This window comes from Sinocyclocheilus grahami, unplaced genomic scaffold (genome assembly GCF_001515645.1).
Source record: "Sinocyclocheilus grahami isolate Dianchi unplaced genomic scaffold, SAMN03320097.WGS_v1.1 scaffold106.1, whole genome shotgun sequence".
Taxonomy (NCBI): domain Eukaryota; kingdom Metazoa; phylum Chordata; class Actinopteri; order Cypriniformes; family Cyprinidae; genus Sinocyclocheilus; species Sinocyclocheilus grahami.
In genome coordinates, this window is record NW_015505285.1 from 2,959,827 (window position 1) to 2,987,136 (window position 27,310).

The 27,310-nt window shown below is 38.2% G+C and overlaps 2 protein-coding genes across 3 annotated transcripts in view; both read right to left on the reverse strand.

The window, feature by feature from the left end:
• Positions 1-224: 224 nt before the first annotated feature.
• LOC107588740 (WW domain binding protein 1-like) lies at positions 225-8,816 on the reverse strand. Of its 2 annotated transcripts, none has more exons than XM_016276965.1 (4): positions 8,567-8,816; positions 4,949-5,051; positions 2,386-2,547; positions 225-1,063 (listed from the first exon to the last, which is right to left on the reverse strand). In XM_016276965.1, exons 1-4 carry the CDS (start codon positions 8,714-8,716, stop codon positions 315-317), a joined length of 1,164 nt encoding a protein of 387 aa, XP_016132451.1. In that variant the 5' UTR covers positions 8,717-8,816; the 3' UTR covers positions 225-314. The 2 variants fall into 2 exon arrangements, with proteins under 2 accessions (XP_016132451.1, XP_016132452.1); XM_016276966.1 differs by lacking the exon at positions 8,567-8,816 and adding an exon at positions 5,392-5,566.
• Positions 8,817-18,023: 9,207 nt separating this feature from the next.
• Positions 18,024-27,310, reverse strand: part of LOC107588663 (F-box/WD repeat-containing protein 4-like) — a 29,117-nt gene continuing 19,830 nt past the window's right edge. The window contains 3 exon segments of the mRNA XM_016276859.1: positions 18,024-18,889; positions 18,970-19,111; positions 22,363-22,503. Of these exon segments, the coding sequence (XP_016132345.1) occupies positions 18,755-18,889; positions 18,970-19,111; positions 22,363-22,503 (418 nt within the window). The 3' untranslated portion in view covers positions 18,024-18,754.

The following is a 27,310-nucleotide window of genomic DNA, read 5'->3' on the forward strand; positions in this document are numbered from 1 at the left end:
CATTATTGTATATTTTAAAATATATTTCATTGTACACTCTTAGAAAAAGGTTATAGAACCTTTTTTTATTTTTATTTTTTTTTAAGAAGAGTTTACATTGCACATAACTATAACCAGAGATGCAAACAGGTAAGGGGGAAAAAAAGGTGAGAACATTGCGCGGATTGGGGGCATGCTCCACATGGAATTTATTTTAAAGATATTTGCTTTACATGCTACCCAAAGTGACATTGCTGACAGTACAAACTGATGTATCTTGAGAAAGTAAAGGGAGACAGCAGTCTAAAGTAAGTCTCTGCTGGAACCAGTTGTGCTCAACTCTGGGGGTCCGTGTTATTGGCGTGATGTGGACCGTCCTGTTCGTTGATGGTGTGCAGATGGAGGCAGACTGGAGGTCGCTGATGCTCTCTTTGCTCTAGAGGCACATCTGAGGCAGCCAGGCCCTGTTCCTCATCCCCCGAACCACGAGGAGGGCTGCCGCCGCCGCCGCGGAGGTTGCAGCTATCACAGAAGTCCTGCTCCTCGAGCACCCCTCCATCCATGTGCCCTACAAGCTCTTTCATCTCCTCCTCTTCCTCTCCATCCCCGGGCCCCTGGTTGCAAACGCATACCTCAATCCCAGAGTCGCCTGTGAAGCGCCGGTGGCGTCCTGGAGTCTTGTCTTTGTTGTCGGGAGAACAGTCTTCTACGGGTTCAGTCAGATCCTCGCCCGAGTTGCCCTGTTTGACGGGGCTGTGTGAGGTAGCGCACGCCACCTGCTGGGGCTGGGGCTGCCCGTCCTCTCCTCGGCTGAGGTACTGTGGTTTGTGACTGTCTCTGACAGGGCTGTGTGCAGTGGCAGTATGTGGCTGCTCTACACAGGGTCCCAGGGAACAGTTCTCAGATGCAGACGGGACGACGGGGCTGGACTGCAGTGGAGGGCAGAGCTCATCTGGTTGTTCAGAGCACAGGGGGTCAATGCTGGTGGACTGGCCTGGCTGAGAGGCACTGTACGGAGGCGGGGGCGTCGGAGGTCTGTTCTCAACTTCCTCGTATGCCGGTAAGAGGTAGCCAGACAGAAACCCTGGAGAAGAGGACGAAGAAATGCATTTATTGACTGACCGTGACTAAAGCATGCATTTCTTCTAAGGGGCAATGAACAGATCAAGTAGTAGCTCTTCCAAGCTGTTAATAACTTGATTCAGATATTACTGTTAGCTATTTACAGACAGTTATCACCGATCTGCATACTTACATTTTATCCAACTTGTACTGCTTTGTTGGGCATTCTATAATAACTCAAATGTACCCAATCTATCTCGGTTTACTATTCCACTTTATTAACATTATTGTATATTTTAAAATATATTTCATTGTACACTCTTAGAAAAAGGTTATAGAACCTTTTTTTATTTTTATTTTTTTTTAAGAAGAGTTTACATTGCACATAACTATAACCAGAGATGCAAACAGGTAAGGGGGAAAAAAAGGTGAGAACATTGCGCGGATTGGGGGCATGCTCCACATGGAATTTATTTTAAAGATATTTGCTTTACATGCTCATTTGTAGTAAATTTAAGGTATTTAAAAAAATATTTTTATTACCTTATATGTTCAAAACTGTAATTTTTCACAAAATTAAAATTAACATCTTGTTGCAACATTATACATAAATCAAGATTTAATATATTTGGTCAAAATCCTATGTTATAAAAGATGAAGAGCTATGCAGGCTATTTAAGACAATATTGGCTGATTAGATGGAAATGCCGACCAAAAATGCAAAATGTTTGCCCTCTCTCTCTTCAACGTTCCCACATCTCAGACCTAAAATATATAAAATATTACCCTTTTTAGACACAGTTTCTGAAGTAAAGAGTAAAGTAAATACTACACAACCAGGGGCCAGTTGCATAAACTTAGCCACCATATTACTAGTTTGACCAACTAGCAGTTGCCAAGGGGTAATCAGTCTTACTTTTCCAATACAAGTAAAACCAAACTACCTTTTCATAACTGAATTAAAAAGTTATGACCAGTCTTGAAGAAAAAAAATAGATGGCTAACTTTTTAAGACTAGTCTAAACAAGTTTATGCAACCAGCCCCAGTTCTTTATTTACCCCTGTAAGATCACAAGTACCCTTATAAGACCCCTCCGCTCTCATAAAAATACTTTCTCATTGGATCTAAGCAAATCTCATAGGTGACCTATTTTGATCTCTAAAAAGTGAGAAAGGTGAGGAGTTTGCATCTATGTATAACCTCAATCATCCTATTTCTTCACCTGTACATTAGCGTCTGATCCAATCTCTGTGGCCAAAACTAAATTGCACCTTGGGAGATAAATTCATATTGTACTGTATTGATTAGAGGTAGAATGACAGGGGAATGAATCGGGTACTGACTGAAATAGAAGGGTAGAGAGGTGTAATTATGGGCTTCTCTGTAAGCGATGAGGTTGATCTCATGCTGCCGCTGCTGTTGTTGCAGTCTGTGTTTGGCTCGACGGTGGTGGCACAAACAGCAGCAGCCCAGAATGATGATGAGAGTCAGGACCAACCAAAACCCTGATGAAAGAGCACACACATAACACAGTACTGTTAATGAGTGAAGAGAACATCATGTCCGAACCAGGCACAACACACCATAAATCACAACTCTTCCATGTTCATCTGAGTCGTTGACACCAGTGTTGTCTGACAAGACGACGTTTTGTTAGTTGCTTGGTTTCTATTTTCATTGTGTTTTGTCTTAAAGGGGTCATATGATGCGATTTCAATTTTTTTCCTTTCTCTTTGGAGTGTTACAAGCTCTTGGTGCATAAAGAAGATCTGTAAAGTTGCAAAGACTAAAGTCTTAAATCCAAAGAGATATTCTTTATAAAAGTTAAGAGTCAGCCACACCTACCTAAAATGGCTCGTTCTAACACGCCCCCACATACCTACGTCACTATCTGGGAAGATTTGCATAACGCCGCCAAAATGTTCACGCAAAGAAAGAAGGCATAACTTTTATTCTCGCTGTAGTATTGTTGCCGCCGCCACCATGTCGTGAAGGCACTGTGCTTCGTTGTGAAAGCGAAACTACTTTGTTTGGTCTTCCAAAAGAGGACGATATCGCTTCGTCATGCCTAGAGCTGATCCGTGCTGGTCGCTGAGGAAATACTTCAACTTCGCGCTGTCGATCGCCGGATATATAGTGTACAGTATGTGGAAAATAATGTGTTTATTTAACCTTAAACCGCATAAACATTTCATTACACAAAATACTGTTCTTTTTAGCAGCATCATATGACCCCTTTAAAGCTCTACCCACAGTCAAATTTCATTAGTCCAACATTTTGATTGGATGCACACTGTGTACACGCTACTATTTAAAAGTTTGCAGTTGGTATGATTTTTTAAATGTTTTTGAAAAAAGTCTCTTATGCTCATGATGACTGCATTTATTTGATCAAAAATACAGTAAAAAGAGCAATATAGTGAAACAGTATTACAATTTACAATAACTTTCATATTTTAATACATTTCAAAGTGCAATATATTCCTGTGGTGGCAAAGCTGAATTGTCATCATCCCTTACTCCAGTCTTCACTGTCACATGATCCTTCAGAAATCATTCTCATATGCTGATTTGGTGTTCAAGAAACATACATTTTTTTATGCATTGATGCATTTTTTTATACAGTGATACTTTTTTTCAGGATTCTCTGAAGGATAGAAAGTAAAAACAAAAAAGGGTTTATTTGAAATAGAAATCTTTTGTAGCATTTTAAATTGTCACTTTTGATCAATTTTAAGCATCTGTGCTTAAACTATTAATTTCTTCACAAAAACAAAAAAAAAATCTATAAAATATTTTCATATTGGTACAGAAATGTCTTCTCCCAAAACAACCTAATTATCTGGCACCAGATCACAAGAGAAGAATGTGCTGGACATTAGGGTGTGACGCTCATCAGCTAACGGTAAGAGTCGTGTGGGTCAGTGTCGTGTGTGTGTGAAACTTAGCCCCAAATAAAGCAGAGACCTTTTCTGGCAGACAGGGGGTCCACTTTTCCTAATAGAGAAATTTAAGGCAGCTGTTTACAGGGGCTGGTCTGATCCAGTTACACTGGATTTGTGTCTGTCCGGGTCGCATATCTCTGGCACGTTGTACAAAACCCAAAGTGCAGCCCCTTGACTCAGCAGACGATGTGCTGTAATTACCGTGGAGATGAGGTTAGTCCTCAGTTATTAAAATAGATGGTACACCAGAGGGATAGGGGTAATTTGATAACACACAAAATGAACACCGCCAATGGGCGTGAACAGGGCAGAACAACAACTAGATCAGGGCCAGTCAATGACATAAAAGTTAGAAGCAACACACACATATCATACCCATAATTAAAACCTATGAAAGATGTTTAAAAAGAAAGGACAAAAAAACATAATATCCATTTGTACTGTGAGGTCACTTACATTTGTGCTTGAAATTATAGCAGATCTAGTTCCAGTAAGCTGCGTGATTGAACACCTAAATCCCATTACTATTTACGGAAACAAAACAATTACAGTGTCAAACATGAGCCATGACTTGGGATGTCTTTTCCCAAGGCATGCCGCCTCCTGTCCAACCCATAGCTGGCATCAGAAGCTTGGGCTGCTTACTGCAAACAACTTGAGAACAAAAGCAGGTGGCACGTTACACTCCTAAATGCTATTACAACTGTATTTAAATGCTGAATCATTTCAAAGTTGAATGTAATCTAATTTAAAAAAAATCTAGACAGGCTGCCTTTTCTATCAGAGTTTACAGTGTCCTGGAATTGGGACGACTGTAATTTACACAACCGATATGCACTTGAAGTGACTACACACATATCCAAAGCAACTGGAGGATGTTTCAGACACTATAGAGAACATATAAACCGTGGACTGACCTCATCTTACAGCATGTGTAGGCAGGAAGGACTTAGATACTTACACCACACCTCGTAGTAATAGCTGCAACACTGAGATTCCCCACAGCAGTGGCCCGAATCACAGAAGTAGCTCTGGTTGTTCACTCCTACACAAAGCAGCCGGGTCTGCAAAACCAAACAGAAAATATAAGCATATTATCAGCACAAATCCCAGAACAGCTCTGTGCACCAAAGGCTTTTTTATGGCGATAAACTAAAATGAAATTACATTTCAGTGCAATATATAGCCAAACGAATAAGTACAGTAATATATAAAGTAAATAAATCACTCCAACACAGTGATACTGTGATACATACAGGTGATAATAAACAGCACATTAATACAGTTGACAGGCAGATCGCTATGCAAATCTTTGAGTGAGCAGACTGTATTATACTTGCATATAGTTACATTTGCTAATTAAATTAATATATAATAATGCTGACTCCTCTGCTCTCGTTTTACCTGTCTAAACCCCAGGAGAAACGGCATGATAGGCGTCTGATAGGAAAATCAACAGAGTTTTGTTACACAGGGCTGCAAAGACCAAGGGAGAGACAGAAGAGGAAGGTCGTGCTCAGGCCACCCACCGCCCACACATGGTACAGTGCGACATGAACTGCCCCCTTTATTAGCCGGAGGGGCTTGATTTAAACGCAGCCTCCCTCATGGCATTTCAGACTCAGTGAGGGCTGCCAGGGAATGCAAGTAAACAGGATGAACAGACAAGCGGTCTGTGCTTCTCTCACATACACGCAGACATCGATGACAACTGCTGGCCTGACAGTTGTCTCGAGTGGTGTGCTAGATACAAAAGATAGCCAAACTAAAATCTTGCCTGTTGAACAATAGTCTTAAATTGACAGTAAAATGCTATATATGTAAAATGCTAAAAAATGCTGATAACAAGCAGTGGAAAGCAGGTTTGAGTGTTCAGTGCTGCAAACCTGTGCAGGGTTGGACGTAATGCAAAAAAAAAAATCATAGACAGAATGGCAACTGGCAGCAAACAGCTGAGTTAAAGGTTAATTAGTTAATTATTACACATTCCTGGTCTTATAAATTGGAACATCCAGAAGACAAAAATTCCATTCAAATACATTTTTAGTGATAATTTATGAAGCATTCAAGACGAACTAACCAGGAGCTCCAATGTTGTTAAGTGATGTTATATTAGACACTGTTATCCAATTTACGTCTACTAAAGATATACATTATCAGTTAATGCATTTCCTGGGAATTGAATCTGGAACCACATCTGCCGTTTATAGAAAAGCATAATTCACCCCAAAATGACATTTCTATTATCATTTATTCCCCCTCATGTCGTTACAAAGCTCTATGACTTTTTATTCTTCTGCTGAACATAAAACATTTTTTGCAAAATTTTGGCAACAAAACTGTTTTGGTGACAACCGACTTCCATTGTGTGGATAAAAAACACTGAAAAATTTCTCAAGAGATCTTCTGTTGAATTTTACAGAAGAAAGAATGACATTTTCATTTTTTGATGAACTATCCCGTTAAGTACACAATGTTTTGCCTTTGTTATCTCCTAATTAATAGTTCAATACCTTTTTTTGAAATGGAAAAGGATGATTGTTGTGCTCAAAGAAAAACAAAAAGGTGATATAATCTTTAAATAAAAAAATAAAATGTGCAAAATGCCTGAGTAAATTTATTCTCTTTTAAAGTTGAACTTACGTTGGAAGTTGATATGTACACTACTGTTCAAAAGTTTGGGCTCAGTGAGTTTTTTTTTTCTTTTTGAAAATAATATTCAGCATGGACACATTAAATTTTTCAAAAGTGACAAGAAAAACATTCAGAAAATGACAAGATTTCTATTTCAAATAAATGCAGTTTCTTTGAACTTTCCATTCATCAGTGAAGAATCCTGAAAAAAAAAAAAAAAATCATACAGACTTCTGAACTTTTGAACAGAAGTGTGTCACTTAAAAAGGTTGTGATGTAGAGCTTCTCATTATCCGATCCCAATTCTTCTCTCATCAAAAGTCCTGTTTGACTTCAGAAATGTGACTATTGAAGTAAAAGCTGTGAACGCCATTTCATAGGCACAAAGCATGTGGTTTTTGTAATGTTAGCAGATCAGCTTATCTTTTAGGCACCTAGAGATAACACCTGTGGAGAGCAAACAGCTCACTCCCTGCTTTTTTCATTCCCTGACCTTGATCTACCACCTGTCACAACAGAGAGAAGAGCATCTTCTTCATACACGCCTATCACAGTCAAGGCCAGAATAAATCACACAGTCAAAACAGCCTTAGCCCGTCATCATTGAAATCTTTTAAATATGTGCTTTTTCTAGACAGCCAACATTAAAGTGTCAATCACAGTCAACTGTACAATTCAAACTGTCATTAAACAATTCGATTGCAGAATGATCACAACCTTAATACCAATAAAACCTTGCGCTGGTTGAAATATCCTATTGTACATCCTTACTTCAGCGGCAGCAGTAAAAATAGACGCTTTTTAAAAATTATTTACCCATCAGAAAGGATAACATTAGGACCGAGACAAAGCTTTATGAATCATTCATTTGGCTGTGTATTTACATGGAATCTCAGCAAGACTGAAATGGAACAGACTTTCCTAGAATTGTATTCTGTTTACAGATTAACATTGCTGAACGTTTTTGAATTAGTCTAAATAGGAACCTAAATGTAGGGAATCAGGGTGTGAATTGTTGACTTTAACAAAGACTTAAAGATTCATACAAGGATATTGAATCACTTACTCAAAAGCAGCCAAAGTCACCACCGACCGACCGACTACTGAAATACCTTTCTTTCTGTCCTTTCTTTGGCAACCAGCAGTTTAATGTTTAATGGCAAATAAAAGATTGCAGTCAACATATCAGGTCCCACATTATTATTATTATTAGGTGTCTTTAACTACTTAGCTAAAAAAAAAAAAGGTTAAATATATCTTATTGTGTTTTCAGAACTTACTGTGTTCTTGCTGCAAAACACTTTGTGGCTATTGAGGTGGGATACAGGTAAGGTTAGGGAAAGGTTAGGGAAAGGTTTCATGCAAGTAAAATGTACGTTTCATATAAGTATAGTGTAAAAACACGTATGAAATGATTCATTTAAATGCTGGTCTATTGTAGGTAAAGTGGGTCGACTTTATACATATATCTAGATTTAATTTGATTTACAATTAAAAGTAATGATGCCTAATTACGTGACACTGTTATAGTCCACATTTCATAGATCAGTGAATGTAGATTCCTGTACATTTATTTACTCTAAAAGCCATATAATGAACATAGCTAAAACTGTTCAGATCAGGTTGTTGTCATCCGAGTTTACTAAAACTGATTTTTTTTTTAAAAGCGGACGATAAAGTTCACTTACGAACTTTGTAAAATATGTTTGTGGCATGTCAGACTTAATCTAAATAAGCTTTGTTGTCAGTGCTGTGAACACAAACATACAGTCTGTGCTTCAAAACCTAACGAACTGACTACGTAGACAACATTTTGAGTACTATGAGCACAACATTTAAATGCACCTAAGGTGCTTCAAAATGCTGTCTAAGTAGGCAACTCACTAGGTTTTGAGACGAAGCCACAATCTACCGGCTAGGCTAATGATGCTAACAGGGTTTTTACCTCGGTCAGCGCTGCCTCCACTGTCACCGAACCGATCGGTCCAATAACCGCGTTACTTACAAACAACCCCATTCCCTGTTTTATATATCCAACCCCCCACATTCCGTCCTTTGCCGTGGCTTTCGACACATCTGCGACACGGTCGGACATTCAGCTAGCCTGCGAGCTAGCTTCAGTTACGTCGCTTTCTTCTTTCTTTCAACTCTCTCACAAACTCCGAAAGTCTCCGCAAGCCCAGCCCCCTGCTGCTATTGGTCCGTTCAAGCGAACACTTCCTGGTTTGACAACTAAACGGAGCGACGATTGGATGATTTATCTGTCGTTTAAACACAATTAAAGCGACGGCAGGGCGTGACTTTGTTGTTCTTTACCAGCTGAGATCAAGAAATCAGCTGACATTGAATTTAAAGGGACAGGAAATGACATATTTCCCATATGCAAAAAAGAAAGCAAGCAAAAGCAAGAAAGAAAGCGATAGATAAACTAGATATAATCGCACGGGCAGACAGAGAGAGAGAGGGGGTATTAATATAATTAATTATACAAGTATCTTTTCCTGCATGATACAATACAGTAATGCAAGTAGATAATATATGTAGTTATGTAAGTAAATATAACTAACGTAATTTGCCATGATGGGAAATATTGCAGGTTTCTGCCAAATACTGTACTTTTACAGCATTTAATGACATTCCTTATGTCACAAATCATATTTCCCATATCTGTGTTTTAAAGTATTTAAAGAGTATTTAAATAAATAAATATTTTAGAGTATTTAAACTGTGATATGATGGTGGCTTTAAATACTCAGTAATAACATAACCTAAGAAATACAGTGGATTGCGAAATTTTCTAATGTTTGGAATACATAAATATAGAATATTAAGAATACCAGACAAGATATACGGTAGGCCTACTTGGACAATTGATCAATTAACTATTATTTGCTGGATTCAGTTACCAAGGTTCTTAGGTATCTCAAGGATCTAATGTATAAGGTCAACTGCTAAATAACTACTGTGATTATTTTTTGTTAAAAATAGTTAAAAATGGAACATTTATGAATTAACCTTTTTCACTATTGCTCCAACAGATGCCAGTCCACACACACAGGGGATCAATTTATAGTGCCTTTCAAAAAAAAAAAACCCCAGATGAAAGCATTTTATTAGACAGGCTGTAGTGAAAACATTGGATTCAGACAGGCCTTGATGGCTTCCTAACCGTGAAGGCAGCATAGCTCAGGATTCAGACACAGCTTGGGTGTACGCTGTCATCAAGAAAGTGACAACCACTGATCCCTAGAAAATCAGTGTAATCTCTCAAGTAAACTTGTTTGTTTTGTGGTAAATGTTATTTTGACAGCCATAGCTAAGGGCTCTTACTCGTTTTATTCTTGAGACATATCTTTCCGACTTGGGACCGCGGCTTCTTAGGTGAGACCCTTTGAACCGAGCCAAGTTAAAAGGAACAAAAGCAAACAAATCACATTGTTCTTTCAGGAATTTTTCTTGTTCACTGCCTTTCATTTCTCTCTTTTTTAGGCACTTCTCTCATTTAGAACAGTGAAGTCAATGGATCCTTACATCCCAGCTTGACAAGTTAGGAGGATACAAGCTAATCCCCTTAATCTGTCTATTCTCCCGTGCAGTGCCAAAGGGGGAGAGGTACCCAGCACAAGTAATCCTGTAGAAAAAACAATAGGATTAGACCCCAGCTCTTGGAGTGACAATCAGATATCTACTGACTGATTTGCAAAGTAGGGTCGAGTTTCTTCAAATAAAAAAAAACTTTGCATGGCTGCATACAAATGAAAAGAACAGGCATCATATCTCACACTATCTCCATCATTTAGCCTTGTTGATCTGCTACATGTATCCTCAGTAAGCAGAGGAATCTGATCCGTCTGGTCTGTCAAACACTTTTTAAAAGCATTAGAGTTCGAATTATAAAGGGGTTGACAGAGGGTAAAGGGGTGGAGTGGTTGCTGCCTCCCCACCTCTCAGCCTCTGCTGTGGGAGAAGCCCAGGACCTGTGTGCTGGAAGCCAAGAATACATGCCTTTCATGCGGACCTCCAGCATCTGTCCTAAAGGAATCCCACCAGCAGTTAATGAAAGGCACCTTTTCCCAAAAGGAGAGAAAAAAAGCTAATTTGAAGAAACTCGACCCTACTTTGCAAATCAGTCAGTATATCTGATTGTCACTCCAAGAGCTGGGGTCTAATCCTATTGTTTTTTCTATAGGATTACTTGTGCTGGGTACCTCTCCCCCTTTGGCACTGCACGGGAGAATAGACAGATTAAGGGGATTAGTTTGTATCCTCCTAACTTGTCAAGCTGGGATGTAAGGATCCATTGACTTCACTGTTCTGAATGAGAGAAGTGCCTAAAAAAGAGAGAAATGAAAGGCAGTGAACAAGAAAAATTCCTGAAAGAACAATGTGATTTGTTTGCTTTTGTTCCTTTTAACTCTGCTTGGTTCAAAGGGTCTCACCTAAGAAGCCGCAGTCCCAAATCAGACAGATACTGTATGTCCCTGGAATAAAGCAAGTAAGAGCCCTTAGCTATGGCTGTCAAAATAACATTTACCACAAAACAAACAAGTTTACTTGAGAGATTACACTGATTTTCTAGGGATCAGTGGCTGTCACTTTCTCGATCACAGATAGGCAGGCATCAAGGCCTGTCCGAATCCAATGTTTTCACAACAGCCTGTCTAATAAAATGCTTTCATCTGGTCATTTTTTAAAAGGCGTTATAAATGTATCCCCTGTGTGTGTGGACTGGAATCTGGTGGAGTGGTAGGGGGAAAAAGTTCATTCATTAATGTCCATTGTTAACTTTTTAACAAAAGATAATCATAGTTAAATAGAAGTTGACTTTATACATTAGATCCTTGAGATACTGAAGAACCTTAGTAATTGAATCCAGCATTTTGATTTATATTTCACCCTTTTAAAGAATAATTCATTTATTCTTTAAAAGGGTGAAATATAAATCAAAATGCTGGATTCAATTACTAAGGTTCTTCAGTATCTCAAGGATCTAATGTATAAAGTCAACTTCTATTTAACTATGATTATCTTTTGTTAAAAAGTTAACAATGGACATTAATGAATGAACTTTTTCCCCCTACCACTCCACCAGATTCCAGTCCACACACACAGGGGATACATTTATAACGCCTTTTAAAAAATGACCAGATGAAAGCATTTTATTAGACAGGCTGTTGTGAAAACATTGGCAGGATTCAGGCCTTGATGCGTTGTACGCTGTCATCAAGAAAGTGACAGCCACTGATCCCTAGAAAATCAGTGTAATCTCTCAAGTAAACTTGTTTGTTTTGTGGTAAATGTTATTTTGACAGCCATAGCTAAGGGCTCTTACTCGTTTTATTCTTGAGACATATCTTTCCGACTTGGGACCGCGGCTTCTTAGGTGAGACCCTTTGAACCGAGCCAAGTTAAAAGGAACAAAAGCAAACAAATCACATTGTTCTTTCAGGAATTTTTCTTGTTCACTGCCTTTCATTTCTCTCTTTTTTAGGCACTTCTCTCATTTAGAACAGTGAAGTCAATGGATCCTTACATCCCAGCTTGACAAGTTAGGAGGATACAAGCTAATCCCCTTAATCTGTCTATTCTCCCGTGCAGTGCCAAAGGGGGAGAGGTACCCAGCACAAGTAATCCTGTAGAAAAAACAATAGGATTAGACCCCAGCTCTTGGAGTGACAATCAGATATCTACTGACTGATTTGCAAAGTAGGGTCGAGTTTCTTCAAATGAGCTTTTTCCCCCTCCTCTAGGGAAAAGGTGCCTTTCATTAACTGCTGGTGGGATTCCTTTAGGACAGATGCTGGAGGTCTCATGAAAGGCATGTATTCTTCGCTTCCAGCACACAGGTCCTGGGCTTCTCCCACAGCAGAGGCTGAGAGGTGGGGACGCACCATTGGCCTGGGTGACCGCTCCACCCCTTTACCCTCTGTCAACCCTTTTATAATTCAAACTCTAATGCTTTTAAAAAGTGTTTGACAGATGGATCAGATTCCTTTGCTAACTGAGGATACATGTAGCAGATCAATGAGGGTAAATGATGAGGGCAATGTGAGATATGTTGCCTGTTCATTTCATTTGTATGCAGCCGTGCAACATGATTTTTTTTTTTTTTCTGTAACATTTAATGAGATGAATGTCTTTTGGACAGTTGCTACTCTTTGATACACTTTTACAGTGGATACATATAAACCTATAAAAAAATCAATGTTTTACCGACAGATATATACTACACTCTAAAAAATGCTGGGTTGTTTCAACCCAATGTTGGGTCAAATATGGACCAATTTTGGTTACATTTTTAAATTAGCTTTTTAACACAACAGTTGGGTTAGTCCATATTTGACCCAACATTGGGTTGAAACAACCCAGCATTTTTTAGAGTGTACCATTTCCACAGAAAAATGTATCTACATATATAATTTAATTAAAAATAAATGAAATAATAATAACATATAAAAATGTATAATATAAAAGGTGTGTGTGTGTGTATGTATATATATGTTTATATTATATATAATTAAGAATAATTCTAGTATTTGATGTTTAATTTCTATATATTTATATATTACATTTACATTTAGCAGACACTTTTATCCAAAGCGACTTACAAATGAGGACAATAGAAGCAATCAAAATCAACAAGAGCACTGATACGCAACTTTTTAATATATTAAATTAATATAATATACTATTATATTATATTATAAAAATATAATATTAATATTATATTATAATTTTATATATTAAAAATACACATTTGATTAAATGTTTATTATTCAAATATTATATCATTATTTAATAGTTCAGATGTCCATCCTTTCAAATACAAAATATATGTATCAGAGTTGTTATAAAATACAATTAGCAAGGCAATATATACATTTTTGATCATTTTAATTTTTTATTTTCAAGACATACATTATACATATTTATGAGTGTGTGCATGTTTTTTTTTTTACTATTTATACATTTATGTATACTTTTCTGTAATGTTTTTATTATTTTATATATATTTACTTTCTATATATTTAATATATTTTCTTAATTTTTTATTCAAATATTATTTGAATTGTTCAGATGCACATTCTTTTCAGCAGTGAAAAATATTGCCTGTGCCTTAAGTGTGTCAGAATAAAATGCAATAGTTGTGTCTTCCTTGTGACCTTTAGATGGCACTATTGGTATAAAATTACCCCAGAATCCTCTGTGATGTGTATGTAGGTTGAAGCCTATTCCTGGGTGTGTGATCAGCCACTGTGACACTTGATACTTAACCACAAGCTAATGCAGCTTAGGAAAGGCATTGTCCTGTAGGAAACAAGGGTCACCTGCACTGAAGGAAGTCCTTGATTCCATTTAAGTCCAGTGAACTTGGCCAAGCAAAACATAGTGTGACTCTTAAAATCTCACATTACTTTTCCAGTCCAGTCCGTAAATAATGAGAACAGTTGCCGATTATTGGGCAAGTGAAAAAATGTGTGAAATTCACCTGAAGCTACTACGTGGTTTTGAGGTGAAATAGTCATTCTCATATTAATAAAAGTCAAGACCATCCTGCGAAATGTGAACAGAGAGTGTGAAGATATGAAGTCCTTGATCATGTATCTCCAAAATATAAAACATGTTCAGAGTTGAATGACTAAAGACATGCTTTCACCCTCCTTTAAGTCTAAGGTAACATGACAGATACTGTTTCACCTGCTAAACACTTTGCTCTCACAGCCAAATAGCTTGGCTTACCGCTATTCTTCCAACATCTGCTGGGAGAACCACGGTGTAATTGAGGCTTTAAAAAGGTATGCCAGAAAGCTCAGCAGATGCATCATTACAGTCTTCGGCCTGTCTTTTGAAAGTTAAATTTATGAAGCGGTCTTTGCTCAGGTCTCTATCAGTGGTTTGCACTCTTCACTCTGAACGCTGTTGAGATGCTAGAGCATGTGTCCAGCATGGGAATAGATGCTGTACAGACAAACAAAACAACCGGAGCTAGGAATTAAAACAAATTAGATCACAATGCTTTCAAAAATGTCATCAGCGGTTTCTCGTGAGTGCTACTTGCCATCCAGATGTTTCTTCCGAGATCAAAGCAGGAATGTGCTCTGATGGTGTAAATGTATTTGTTGTGTAATACTGGTAGATAATGTAAACCCTTGTGCAGGAAAGTAGACCTTTTGTCCTTAAATTGCCAGTATGATTTTACAGTGATTTGTGCAGGTGCAAAGCGTGTAAAGTGGGTTTAATCGCACGTCTTTGTAATCATTGCCTTTTTATATACCAGCATTTCCAAATCTGTGCTGCATGCACAGGCAAGTGTAAAGATAAAGTGTAAATAATCATGTTACGCCAGACATGACATTGGGTGCTCTGTGGACAATGTTTGTGTGTGTGTTCCTTTGTGTGCTGTAGGTTCCGAAAATGTAATCCTCAAATCCCCTTCCCATAAGGCGCCTCCAACCCCTCCTCACATCCTCTGAAGGTCTTCATTACCTTTGTCAGAAACTCTGAGCTTGTGGCTCACCCACAGTTCCCCATGGGCCTTTTAGTAATGACCTTGTGCTAGATATAAAAGGGAAGAAGAAGGGTGCAAGAAATAAAACTAGAATCAGACATAGTAAATATTGTATTATGGCCATTATGCTTTTACTGAAGCCACTGTGTAAAATTCACTGCCTTCATTTTAGGAATATCCACAATGTCATCCTCAATATGAGTGAGTGCCCATTTCCTGCTGAGCTCCAAACCTATGGATTATTATTTATTAAACTGACCAAGTCTTTGCGTCCCGGGAGGCCATATTTCCTGCATGATTGTACAATATCTGCACGGAGGTGTAGGCATTCCTTTTATCCTCAGTGACAAAATCAGCTAATGGATTGTCCCACACTGCATATGATCTAATTTATTCCGTGATTGACCATAAATCACATCAAGCCAAATATGAGCCATGGCTTTTACGAATTACACCGAGGAGTAACTGTGCTGTGCATTCTCTGGGCTGTTCAACGTTTCTTCTCAGTAGTTTCTAAACAAAGTATGGTTAGCATATGTTAGATTAAATATTCCTATGATGACGTTAGATGTTAGTGTTCCTTTAAAAGGATAGTTTGCCCAGAATTTAAAATTGTCATAATTTATTCATGTTCTTCATACAAGCTATGGCTTTAGAAGATTTGGAATATAGCACATGAGTGCATGAGTCACATGGAACACTTTTATGATTCTCTTATGGTGCTTTTTATATAATTTTTGAAGCTTGACAGCCCCAGAGTCCTCATTCATTACAATGAAAAAGTAGCCAGAATATTCTTATATAACATAAGGTTGAATAAATGATGGCAACAATCTTCATTATTGGGTGAACTATTCCGCTGATTTTTTTTTCTACCAGAAATATTTTAAATAAATGCTACATGTACTGTGTTATAAACAGCCTATAAACGGCCTAAGGATTTTTTTATACTGAAATGTATTTTTTTTTATTGCCAAAAGATATTATAAAATGTAATTCAATGAGCAAGAAAATATATTTGCAATCTTAAAATATTCTATAAAATATAATCTAAATATATTTGGGTTAAATGCAAAATGTATTTTCCTAAATATATTTTGGAAAATAAAAATATATTTAATAAATAAAACTTACAGAACATTTATATAAATATATTGTAAAATATATATCAGTAATATTTAAAAAAATATTTTAAATATACCTACACATTTTTTTTTTTTTTTGCCATTTGGACTCATAAGTATGTGTATGACACATTTTATTAGTTTTTCTTTGACATCCCCGAGATGCTTTTAGGATAACATGGCTATATTCCTGAGTTATCACAGAGGAATCCCAAAGTAAATGAGACCTGCCTGGAGTGTAATGGGACAATACCTTTGCATTGTCATCCAGTGACTGCACCAAATCCAAGTGAGCTTTAACATCAGAAGCATGAGGTATTTGTTTTGGGATGGCATGGATTAACCGTGTCAGTGCAGGCCTCCGCTAGCTCTGGATGCTAATGCGCTCAGCTACTTCTATGCTGTGAGTCATTGCTTTGAGGACTAGTGAAAGAAGAGGTGTGTGACTGTCTTCTTTAGTTGTTCCGTTTCCCTCTTTGCAGATGTCCGGCTCCTGCACAGACCCAGCAGCCACCCATAGCTTTTAAAGCCTAACCTTTGACCTCAAATTTCTCACTTTACGGTGTATAACACTGGTCGAAAACACTTACAGGGTCACCAAATGTCTTCCTTGCCTCTTTAGGAACACCAGATAAATTATTAAAACACATGTAACAGAAACAGTCATGATTTTTCAGTCTTAAAGGAATAGTTCACCCAAAAGTGAAAATTTACTGTAAATGTACTCACCCTCAGGCCATCCAATATGTAGATGAGTTTGTTTCTTCACTGGAATAGATTTGCATTGCATCACTTGCTCACAAGTGGATCCTCTGGAGTGAATGGGTGCCGTCAGAATGAGAGTTCAACAACTGACAAAAACATAACATGACTCAAGTTCATAAATTAAAGTCTTGTGAAGTAAAAAGCTTCATGTTTGTAACAAACAAATCCATCATTTGTAACTTCAAACCATTGCTTCTGGCTAAAATATGAATCCTCCATCCATAATATTCACACAGACAGAGATTTACAAAACAACTAGAAGTCACTTAGGGGCCGTTTACACGACAACATTTTCAGCCAAAACGTTTTGCCTGTTCGTTTACACGACAATGGCGTTTTGGGGACTGAAAACGCATATTTTTGAAAACGTCATGCACGTGCTTAGTACGTGTTAGGTATGTAGACATGCGCAGTATGTGTCGATTTTAAAGGCAAGCACGAACAAACATACACAACAATGGCGGAGTACATGGTAACATTACTGTTGTTGCTGCTCAAGAGTTTGCTAACGCTTCTTTAGCAAAGTGTGTATTTACTTCACCAATATTACAACCAACAGCGGAGACGCATCATATAAAACATATAATTGTCACTTCCCTACAGGTACTGTTTACTAACAAGGTGACAGCGCCAACTACTGGCCTGGTATACGTAATACAGCATTTTTGGCTGTTTTCATGGATATGTGTAAATGCAAATTGTTTTGAAAACGCAAGGGAAAATGTTTTCCGTATTTGACTACATCGTTGTCGTGCAAACGTAGCCTTATTTTCAAAGACAGTTCAACAACAATGACCACTGCCAATGGTATGTGGTTGAGACCAGTGATTCGACAAAATTATGTAAATGAGCAATGCAATGACTACCAATAGGAGTAAAGACACTGGCACACACGTGTCTCTTGTGGGATACTGTAAAGTGTACCTTAAGTGACGTGTCAGAAAGATGAAGTGCTACGGTAAGCATTTAATCATGGTAAAAAATGATGCATGAAAAACTGTAAAAAATTGTCAAGAGTTTGATTCATGCATTGATAATGATGACGCATTATACACGAATGCAATTTATATACACAAACTTTCCCCTCCAGGATGTTGATTTTTAGCAGTAAGAAAACTGATTTCTTGTCAACATAGAAAGACATCCCATTTATGACGAGATTTTCTAAAGCTACGGACAGTTACGATAATATTAGGACATCTGGCAACATGAAACCAGCGACCAACTATAAGCGATAAAATGTTGTAAGTGTGAGTGAGGCATGGAACCAATATAAACAACTGACCAAGGAATTCAGAGCCAGCGTTGGCTAACTGAGAACAAAAAGGACAACGTACAAAGAAAACAAAACAAAACAAAACCCGTTTAATTGGCTCATTGTTGGAAAAATATACTTTCAGTTACAATGTATCTATTATCGTATATGCTGTGGTTTAGCATACATCCCCTCAGTGGGTGTTGGCAGCTCTGAGCAGTGTTTGTTTTAGACATCTCAGAGGTCGCTGGCAATGTGTTAAGTCTGTTAAGACTCGGGCCACAGAAGGTCGTGAACCCTGCTTGCTCTCAGGAGCCTGTGACAGGGGAAATATCCACCAGGCCATAACTGTATCATTAGCTGCACTGATCATCCAAAGGCAAGATGGCTACTTCCCCATTTAAGGGTCTAAGACCATCACTAAGGGCTTGGAGGAGATGAAGAACGAGCCTTAAAGTCTCAAGCAACATTAACGGATGGTTATTTCCAGGACTGGGACGCTGCAGTTCTGAAGTCAAGGGAGTAGAGGACAGAGGCCAGGGCAGCGTACAGGTGAGTGGTGTTGAAGCACAGGCTGTACACTGGGCTGCTGGTGGTGGGTGCCAACTGGAACATCTGTCAACCAATTATTACAAAGATGAATATTACTATAATAAAATACCAAATGAAAAAAGGTGAAACATGCTCACAGTTACCTGTAAACAGCGGGTTTGTCGTTTGTCCCAAAAGCGGACTACTCCATAGTATGATGAACCACTGGCAATCATGTGATTCTTGTCTGTCTTTATACAGTAAAGAGCGCTGTCATGAGGCTCCTCCCACTCCATCACACATTTCCTGTTAGAAAGGGAAATCATATTGATCAGCTGCTACAAATATATTCTACAAATATACTGCTTTATAGGGTAGTTCAAATAATAATGTCCTTAAGCTGACCAAATTATTAAATATGCAGAAGTGCACATGCGTTTTAAGAGCTACAGCAGAGGAGAGCATTTACAGGGAACAATGACTTAAACTGTGGTCTGATCTTCACACAAAGCTGTTGAAAGGACTACTTCTATAATGCTTTTGTTTGTTTTTTTGGAGCTTGACAGTCCCAGGGGCCAGTTGCATAAACTTGGTCACCATGTTAAGACTGTGCCTTAAGAACTTGTGTGACCAACTAGCAGTTGCCAAGGGGTAATCAGTCTTACTTTTCCAATACAAATAAGACCAATCTACCTTTTCATAACTGAATAAAAAAAGTTATGACCAGTCTTGAAGAAAAAAAAATAGATGACTAACTTAAGACTAGTCTAAACAGTTTATGCAACATGACATTCTTCAAAATATCTTCTTTTGTGTTCCACAGAAGAAAGCAGTTATTTTAGTATCAGTGAAAAACTATTACAGGTTTTTATCGTATTTTTATTTTCTGTTTTCATTTTACTTTTAAAGATATAGTATTGTTTTTGTCAATTTTATTAGTCTTAATTTGTTTTATTTATTAATTATTTTTAATATGCCTATATAGTTTTTATCCATTTTTATTTCAGTTTTAGTTTTAGTTGTTTTAGTAAGTTAACCTAAATGAAGATGAGAAATGTTGCTTTGGCAACTAGCTGAAATAAAATAAGTTTAAGTTAATTTATTTACATTTGAGTTAGTTAAGATTTATTTTATTTCAAGTAACAAAATAATTTTTTTGGTTTTAGTTTTAGTATATAACTATAATAACCCTGGAAGAATGAAAGTCATACTGGTTTGGAATGATATGAGGGAGTAAATCTTGTCAAAATGCTCATTTTTGGATGAACTGTATTTTAAAGAACAATGGGTTATTCATGTTCCCTTATAATTACAGCTAGGATTATCATAATGGACATCACACAAAAAATAAAATCACTGAATCAAATTTTCAACTGAAATGAACATATAATGTACAGCTATGCATATTTAGACACATTCTGAAGTACTGAAGTCCATAGTTACACCACAACTCCAGCCATTGGCACGCTATATTAGACCGGTCTTAAAGCAGAGGGCCAAAGCCACCATGGCTAGCTCTCTCTGCGCGGCTTAAGGGCGAGTGTCTTATTTGTGCTGGCAGGCAACAAGGGTGAAACCTCATCCCTTGTTTACGGAAAGGAGCTTTCTTGTTTTAGAGCAGCTCGAGAAAAAAAGAGGGAAGGACAGGGCAAGTGTCTGCGCGTGTGCTGAGCCAATAGAGATCAATTCTCCATTAATGGTGTGCTGAATAAATCATGGAGAGGGAGTGTGGCTGGGCCGTGTGGCAGACAGCAGGGCAGCAGAAGCGTGCGGGAGATGTCTGGATTGCATCTTGCTGTGCTGCACAAGTATACACACATGCACTCACACAGAGGAACAAAAACCTTAAACGTGGGCTGGGCCAGTCCTCTTACACAGAGCATTTAATCATATACAATCAACAATTCACAATACAGTTTAATACACTGTCAGGAAAAAGTACAAAATGTTATCTTTAGAGGTACAACAGCCTGTCACTTGGGGAAAACCATTAAAGAGACATCTTTGTACCTAATCCACCCATAAAAGGTGCATATTAGTACCTTAAATTGTACCTTTAATTACGTACATTATAGGGGTAAATAAGGATGGCCTTTTTTCAGGGAAGTGACCCATTGACAAGCAGCTGCATCTCTTAATGTACAATTGATGCACATTTTTGTGCGAGTGTACCTTGAAATTAAAATGAGTTATTACTTAAAAATGAAAACAACCACTCTAGCATCAAGCATTAGCAATTAATTTTATAAATGTAATATTTTATGGTGTTAGCTGGTTTGTTTCATTTAAAAACATTCCATTATGTTTGATAAAAGTACAGAAATGAGTATGACAATAAGAAAATTTAACAAACTGGCATGTAAGCTAATTCTCAATACTTTAGAGTGCAGCTCTTTATATACTGTATATATTTTATTTCAATCTCTTTATTTCCATCATGTTAAGAATCCTGTTCATTTTCTTGTCACGTAAATAAATCAAATTATAATTGAAGTCATGTATATAATATATAATATTATATTAACAAAAAAATAAGTAGAATAAGTATATTAGGCGGCTAATATAATAAATATTAGGTATCTTTAATGGAGTTTAAGCATTAATAAAATTTGAATTATGACTTATAAAAATAAGTATATAAGACGGCTAATATAATAAATATTAGGTATCTTAAAAGGAGTTTAAGCATTAAAAAAATTTAAAAGTTTGTGCTTAAACTAATCCGTCATCTCATGTCTCCCATTTTTAACCCCTTGTATATGCAACGTGCTGAGCAATCAAATTCAACTCAAGAGACGTGCACACATCCTCCTCAATTATTCAAAATTAATCTAAAAATTTGTTTCACACACTTACCCATCATGTACAGTTTACTCTACAAGTGAATTAAAGTGCACTCTTTTTATAGACGATGACGACTTTCAGATGACTAACCGCTTTGAATCAAGACGTACCACATATTGAGTCCTGACTGGTCTTACTGTGAATTATTGATATCTTAAGAGGGGACATTTGCCCCTCCCCAAACTCTCCGGGGCCCTCTTTCAATCACCTCTGATTTGTGTTACTTGACTGCCCATATGCGATTGTGAGGATCCCCCCCTCCCCAAAGCCCTACATAGAAGCCCCAGTCCACCCCACAAGCGGCTCGCTGATCCCTAGCACCCGCCCCGTTGTCCTGGAGACGCGTCGCGCCACATCAATATGGCCACCAACCGGCGTGGACTTGGGTGGGTGAGAGTCCCGCCGCAAGAGCCTCTCTCGACGAGGGGGTCCTTTTCAATCTCTGAGAGGAACAATTGTGTCCACAGACCCAAGAGGAGGCTCAAGTCTGGCTTCTTTTTTATCTAAACGGTACTCTATGCACAGGAGGGCTTACTAGATTAACAGAGAACACTAATCTTCCTCACAGGCTCTCCGAGACGTACTGGCTAACTTTATTAGTCTCAGTAGACAAGGCCAAATCTGCTGACAGCACAGGTCAATGTTAGAACTAAGCCTAATTTAACTTGAATCATAACGGCAAGGCGCTGGAGGATCCCAGAACTGGGCAGTACCTGGAGCAGACGCGCAAATCCCAATAGCGGATGAAAGTGTCGTATCCACAGGTGAGGAGCTGGAAGGGAGACTCGTAGGCGATGTCCAACACACCTGCGCCACGGCGGAACTCTGTACCGAGACACGACACCAGGTGACACCTGGGAGAAAGAGATAAGAGAAGAAGCTTGCAGATTATACCCTGTCAAACCTCATTGAGGAAGATTAACACATTAATAAAAACACAGATCACAACTTAAAAAGCAGCCGAGACGGAATTACGCAAACTGCTGGAGGCCAATCATTCCAGAGAGCGACTGGACAAGTGAGGTCATCTGCGTCTCATCGTCTGCGTATCAGTTTTATCAAAGCGATTTAGTGACTGGCAGGCTCATAAAACAGGTCGTATTTACTTGTTGAGATTGGAACATCTCCCAGTCTTAACATCTCGGAGTAAATAAGGATCTAATTTCAAACCAAACGCCTTCATTTGCTCGCTTAATCTCTTATTACCATCAAATCCCGCTATACTTGCGCGTTTCCAATGTCCGTGGACCACACAAAAGCTAAATTAAGTCTTAGGATGAAGAGATAAAAAGTAAACACCTTTCTGACTTTGAATGGGCTGCTAAAGCAGCTTAGTTTGGCCATAAGGTACGTTCCCAGATACGCGAGGAGTGGAAGAAAGGAGATGGAGGGTAGAAGTGGGGGGTGTCGGGACTAGCACCACGCTCCTATGATCACAGACCCAACAGGTCCATGGCGCCCTCCGCCCCCACCTGCACCGCAGAGGCCAGATTATTGTAGAATCACAATTTCTTTGTTGCTATTTAATTCCCTCCATGACCGTGACTGTGTGCGACTTGTGGACCTTTGATACCTGGTCCCTAGCAACCATTTAGGGGAGCCCAATGGCCATAGCGACCACCCCCCACGTTCGAGGTCTCCTGTGAGCTTGTTCACCGAGGGCAGACTGGTAATCCCCAACCTTCGCTCTGGGGGAGACAAGGGGGGTCTTTCTTAGACACAGGCTCTTTAAGAGATAGTCCCGCAGAACCAAAGGCCAAGACCCTGGTGGGCCTAAAGACAAACTCTCTTGTAGCCCCTCGGGCATCTGCATACCCATCATTTACCTCTTGCTGCTAAAATAACATGCTGGCAACAACTTGAACTGATGACAGTGCTGAACAATGGAGACAATCAATTAAATGATGCAAAACATTTGTTTGTAAAACATGCAATTTGCATCAGATATTTCTTTTTTAAGTGCTTTAGGAAATTGTGTAAACTCAGGTCGGGAGAGAAAGAGAGAGACATAGAGAGAGCGTCCGACGTCTGCCTGGGACGCTCTGCAAATGTCAAAGCGCGAAGTGAGAAAAACAAGCATCGTAAAATAAGTCCTCACATCTGTGCTCTGATTTTAAAGCCAGTACCCTGTTCCAAGTACAACAGCAAACACCCAGGATTCTTAAATTGTTAGGTCACAGGTTTTTTATGCGTCCCATGTTTTTTTCTCCCATTTTAGAGAGAACCTGTGAAGATTACAGGATGGAGGATAACCATATAATCTTTTAAATTACTGCATCTGCATGGCAGGCGACCTTGTTCTTCCAGCGTCTGATCTGTTTGGGAACATGTGGCGAGACTGTCCCTTCTCAAAACGTCGTCTGATCACGGTTGGTTCGACGAGAGCTTCTGATTGAGTGAAAAAAGGTTAGAGGGCTGCTAAGGAAAAATTGATCTTCGATTTAAACTCAAGAGTACAGGAGTCATTTAGCAGAGTGATGGCACGTGTTTTATTAAGGTCAGAAGGTGAAATGGACAGATTAATTAAGACATGAGAGCGACCGTCCCAGTGGAGTAATATATACAGTGTGTCCGCCAGCATTCCCTCTCGAACGCGGCTCAAAGGCTGCCAAACAAAGGTGGTTTGCCTTCTCCACCTTTAAGCAAGCAAAACTAGAAATTACATAACAATAAGTGGGGCCCTATCGTGGCTTTTTTCGCAGCTCTTGCCGAAGGAGACGTCTAATGTTCAGACATGTGGAAGCTTAGAGGTCACTAACAGACTTGTCAGGGGCAACTGTGATATTTGCAATCTGCTAAAGTGATCACATGAACAAATACAGACAGAAAAACTAGAGGGAAAAAGCTTTATTTTCTACATCCTTTTAAAGCGTCCCTCAAAGAGCAACTGACCTCAACCTAATCCTCTTTGACCCCTGAATATATTTAAGCTCAAACAAAAACAGCACTCAGTACTTGCAATATTCATCCACACACCCATACAGAATTTGTAGCTTTTTGTTTTACTAGAAAATCTGCAAAATTTTTTAATGAATTTAAATATAGTAAAATGCAGACACAAAACACACTCTTATTGGCAGTTAAAAAGTAGAATGACATGTTATTTAATAAATTATAAATCAATAAATTAAATTAATTCATAGTATATCAATTCAATTAAATAAAAATTATAATAAATTAGTAACCAATATAAAATTTAACAATTTTTATACATTTAATCATTTCATGTAAAATATATTTATAATGTATATTTGTAGTCTTTATAGAAGCAAAATATTCGAATGGATTTTAAACTTGCCTTTTTGTCAAAGGACCACCGACTACTTAAATAACACAGTTAAATCTTCATATTTGTTTAAAATCAAACATACTTTCCAACAGCCCTAAAGACGGTTGCAAATAAAGGTCCTTCGTTTTTATGTTCTGATATTGCTTGGGAGTTTTTAAATCCCTATTCTGCACTATAAAGAATGGCATGTGTTCGTAATTAGTCATGAGTTATGGTCTCAGGGCCATCAAGAAAAATGGTGGGGCTGGCCTCCTTAACAGTCCTCTGTCTCTGTTTGACCATTTGGGCCACACACACACACTTTATGAAAGGGAACTTTAATGAATTGATGGATTTTGAAAAAGGGCAATGCTGAAGACATTTCTTTGGGTGTTAGATCCACAGGAAAAGGTCATTTTGAGCTAACGCTCTTGTAAGGTTAAGTGTAGAGGGTAAACTGGCACAGGGAAGCTATGGGAAACAGTCAGCACCCTGAAAGGATGTGAGACAGGTACATAAAGAGCCCTGCTGAGGTTTTCAGGGCCTAAAACAAACAGAAATCGCATTGCGCCGTCTGCATGTCAGCCAATTTAGCCCAAAGTCTAAATAACCACCAGCAAAGAGGAAAAGAAAAAAAAGAATGCCATGGAACAGGACAATGGAGACTTTTAAATGTCACACGCGTTCTCTTAAAAACAATGAGATTGCAATTTGTATAACACAGCTCTTGGTAGGATCCAGGCATTTAACCCTTTTCTTTGAGAGAAAAAAATGTCAAGAATTTCTGCCCAATTGTGAGATTCTTTGATGGCAAGAGCCCCATGAAACTTAGGGGTCCTTTTAAAGCACCACTTGTGTGTCCCTGACTCCGGCTGATCATAGACTTTTTCCCTTTAAAGAGGAGAAAGACATTAAAGAAAGAACATAATTGCCATGTCCAGGGCAGAGTCAGAAATTCTGAGAAGCTGGAAATGTTTCCAATTTCTTTATAATGAAAGTTTAATGAAAAGTTGGCACAGACAACCTAATGCATATTCAAGGTCTAAATTAAACTTTTTGTTACATAAAATTGAGCCATTCATTTGTCTCACCAATCATGAAACTCTTTTTTGCATGATATTTATAAAGAACTGGAAAAAATAATGGACTTATTTAATCACATTTGGTGCTTTGATCAATTTTGCACCCTTTGCATTCTAAAAAGTAAATATCACTTAATAAATTTACATTAAAGCAATATTGCGATCCATTTTGGCAAAACAATAAAACGTCTGCTTGTTTGGTGTCTGTGGATTGTCTGTCTTCAGCCTGATGATTATCAAGTAACTTTTCAAACGCTTGACTTAAAAGACATCATAGAAGACAACATGCTACTAGAGTGCTGGCTAACAGTTGTGAAATCTCAATGTCCCTCATACTCAAAGTCTCTTCTTTACTTCCTTCATAATGCTGTAATTAGTTTAAGCAGCCGGTCAGCTGGTACTCTGAGACATGAGGGTCTGAGTGATCTTGGCCTGTACACGTCCTCTCTATTATTCCTTCATCCAGTCAATAGGCCCTGCTAAAAAAATTTTTTAAAAATACACCCCGATCTTTCAAGAACATGTTAAAAAATGTCATCGGCTCTCACCAGTTGCACTTGAAGTAGCCTGCTCAAAAAAACATCAGGAATTCTCTCTCTCTCTCAGGTTATGGGGTGTTGTTTTTTTTAACACTACTGTATATACAAACAAAATGTACACGTGACAACACAAGTAGTTTTGTGCTGAACTTTAAACAGTTAACACTCTTGTGGCAAACATGTTGGATGTTTGTTCTGATGTCGTCTATGATTGAGGTAAATGTAAGCGCTCTAATGTGTCTCATGTTTGTGCTGGTTGTCTAAGGGTTATGCTGGTGGCCCGTCTGGGAAATGTTAAAAAGGGAGACATAGGAACACACACACATATACACAGCCCCCATTCCCTGTCACCCCCAGCCCCTCCACTCATCAGTCGGTTTCTCAGCCCCCTGTGACTGGCGGCTTTGTGCTCCTCACACAAGGTGCACCTGATTACTAGACGGGAACACATTATGGCAGGATACAATTGACCCTAGTGCAGCTACACAAAGACAGAAGGAAAGACAACACGACTCACTCCAGGACAGGTCACTGAACGCTCCTGAGACACTTAACACTCAGGTAATGCTCTCAGTGATAAAATGCACCTATTTTGCGCGTAAAACTGATCCAATAATGTGTGACAAAAAATCTACTGAATCTTTTTATGCAAGTAAAACTGAATGTAATAAAATATTAACTGAAGCGAATATTAATATATATATATATATATATATATATATATATATATATATATATATTAATATATATATTTTTAAAATAATATATATAA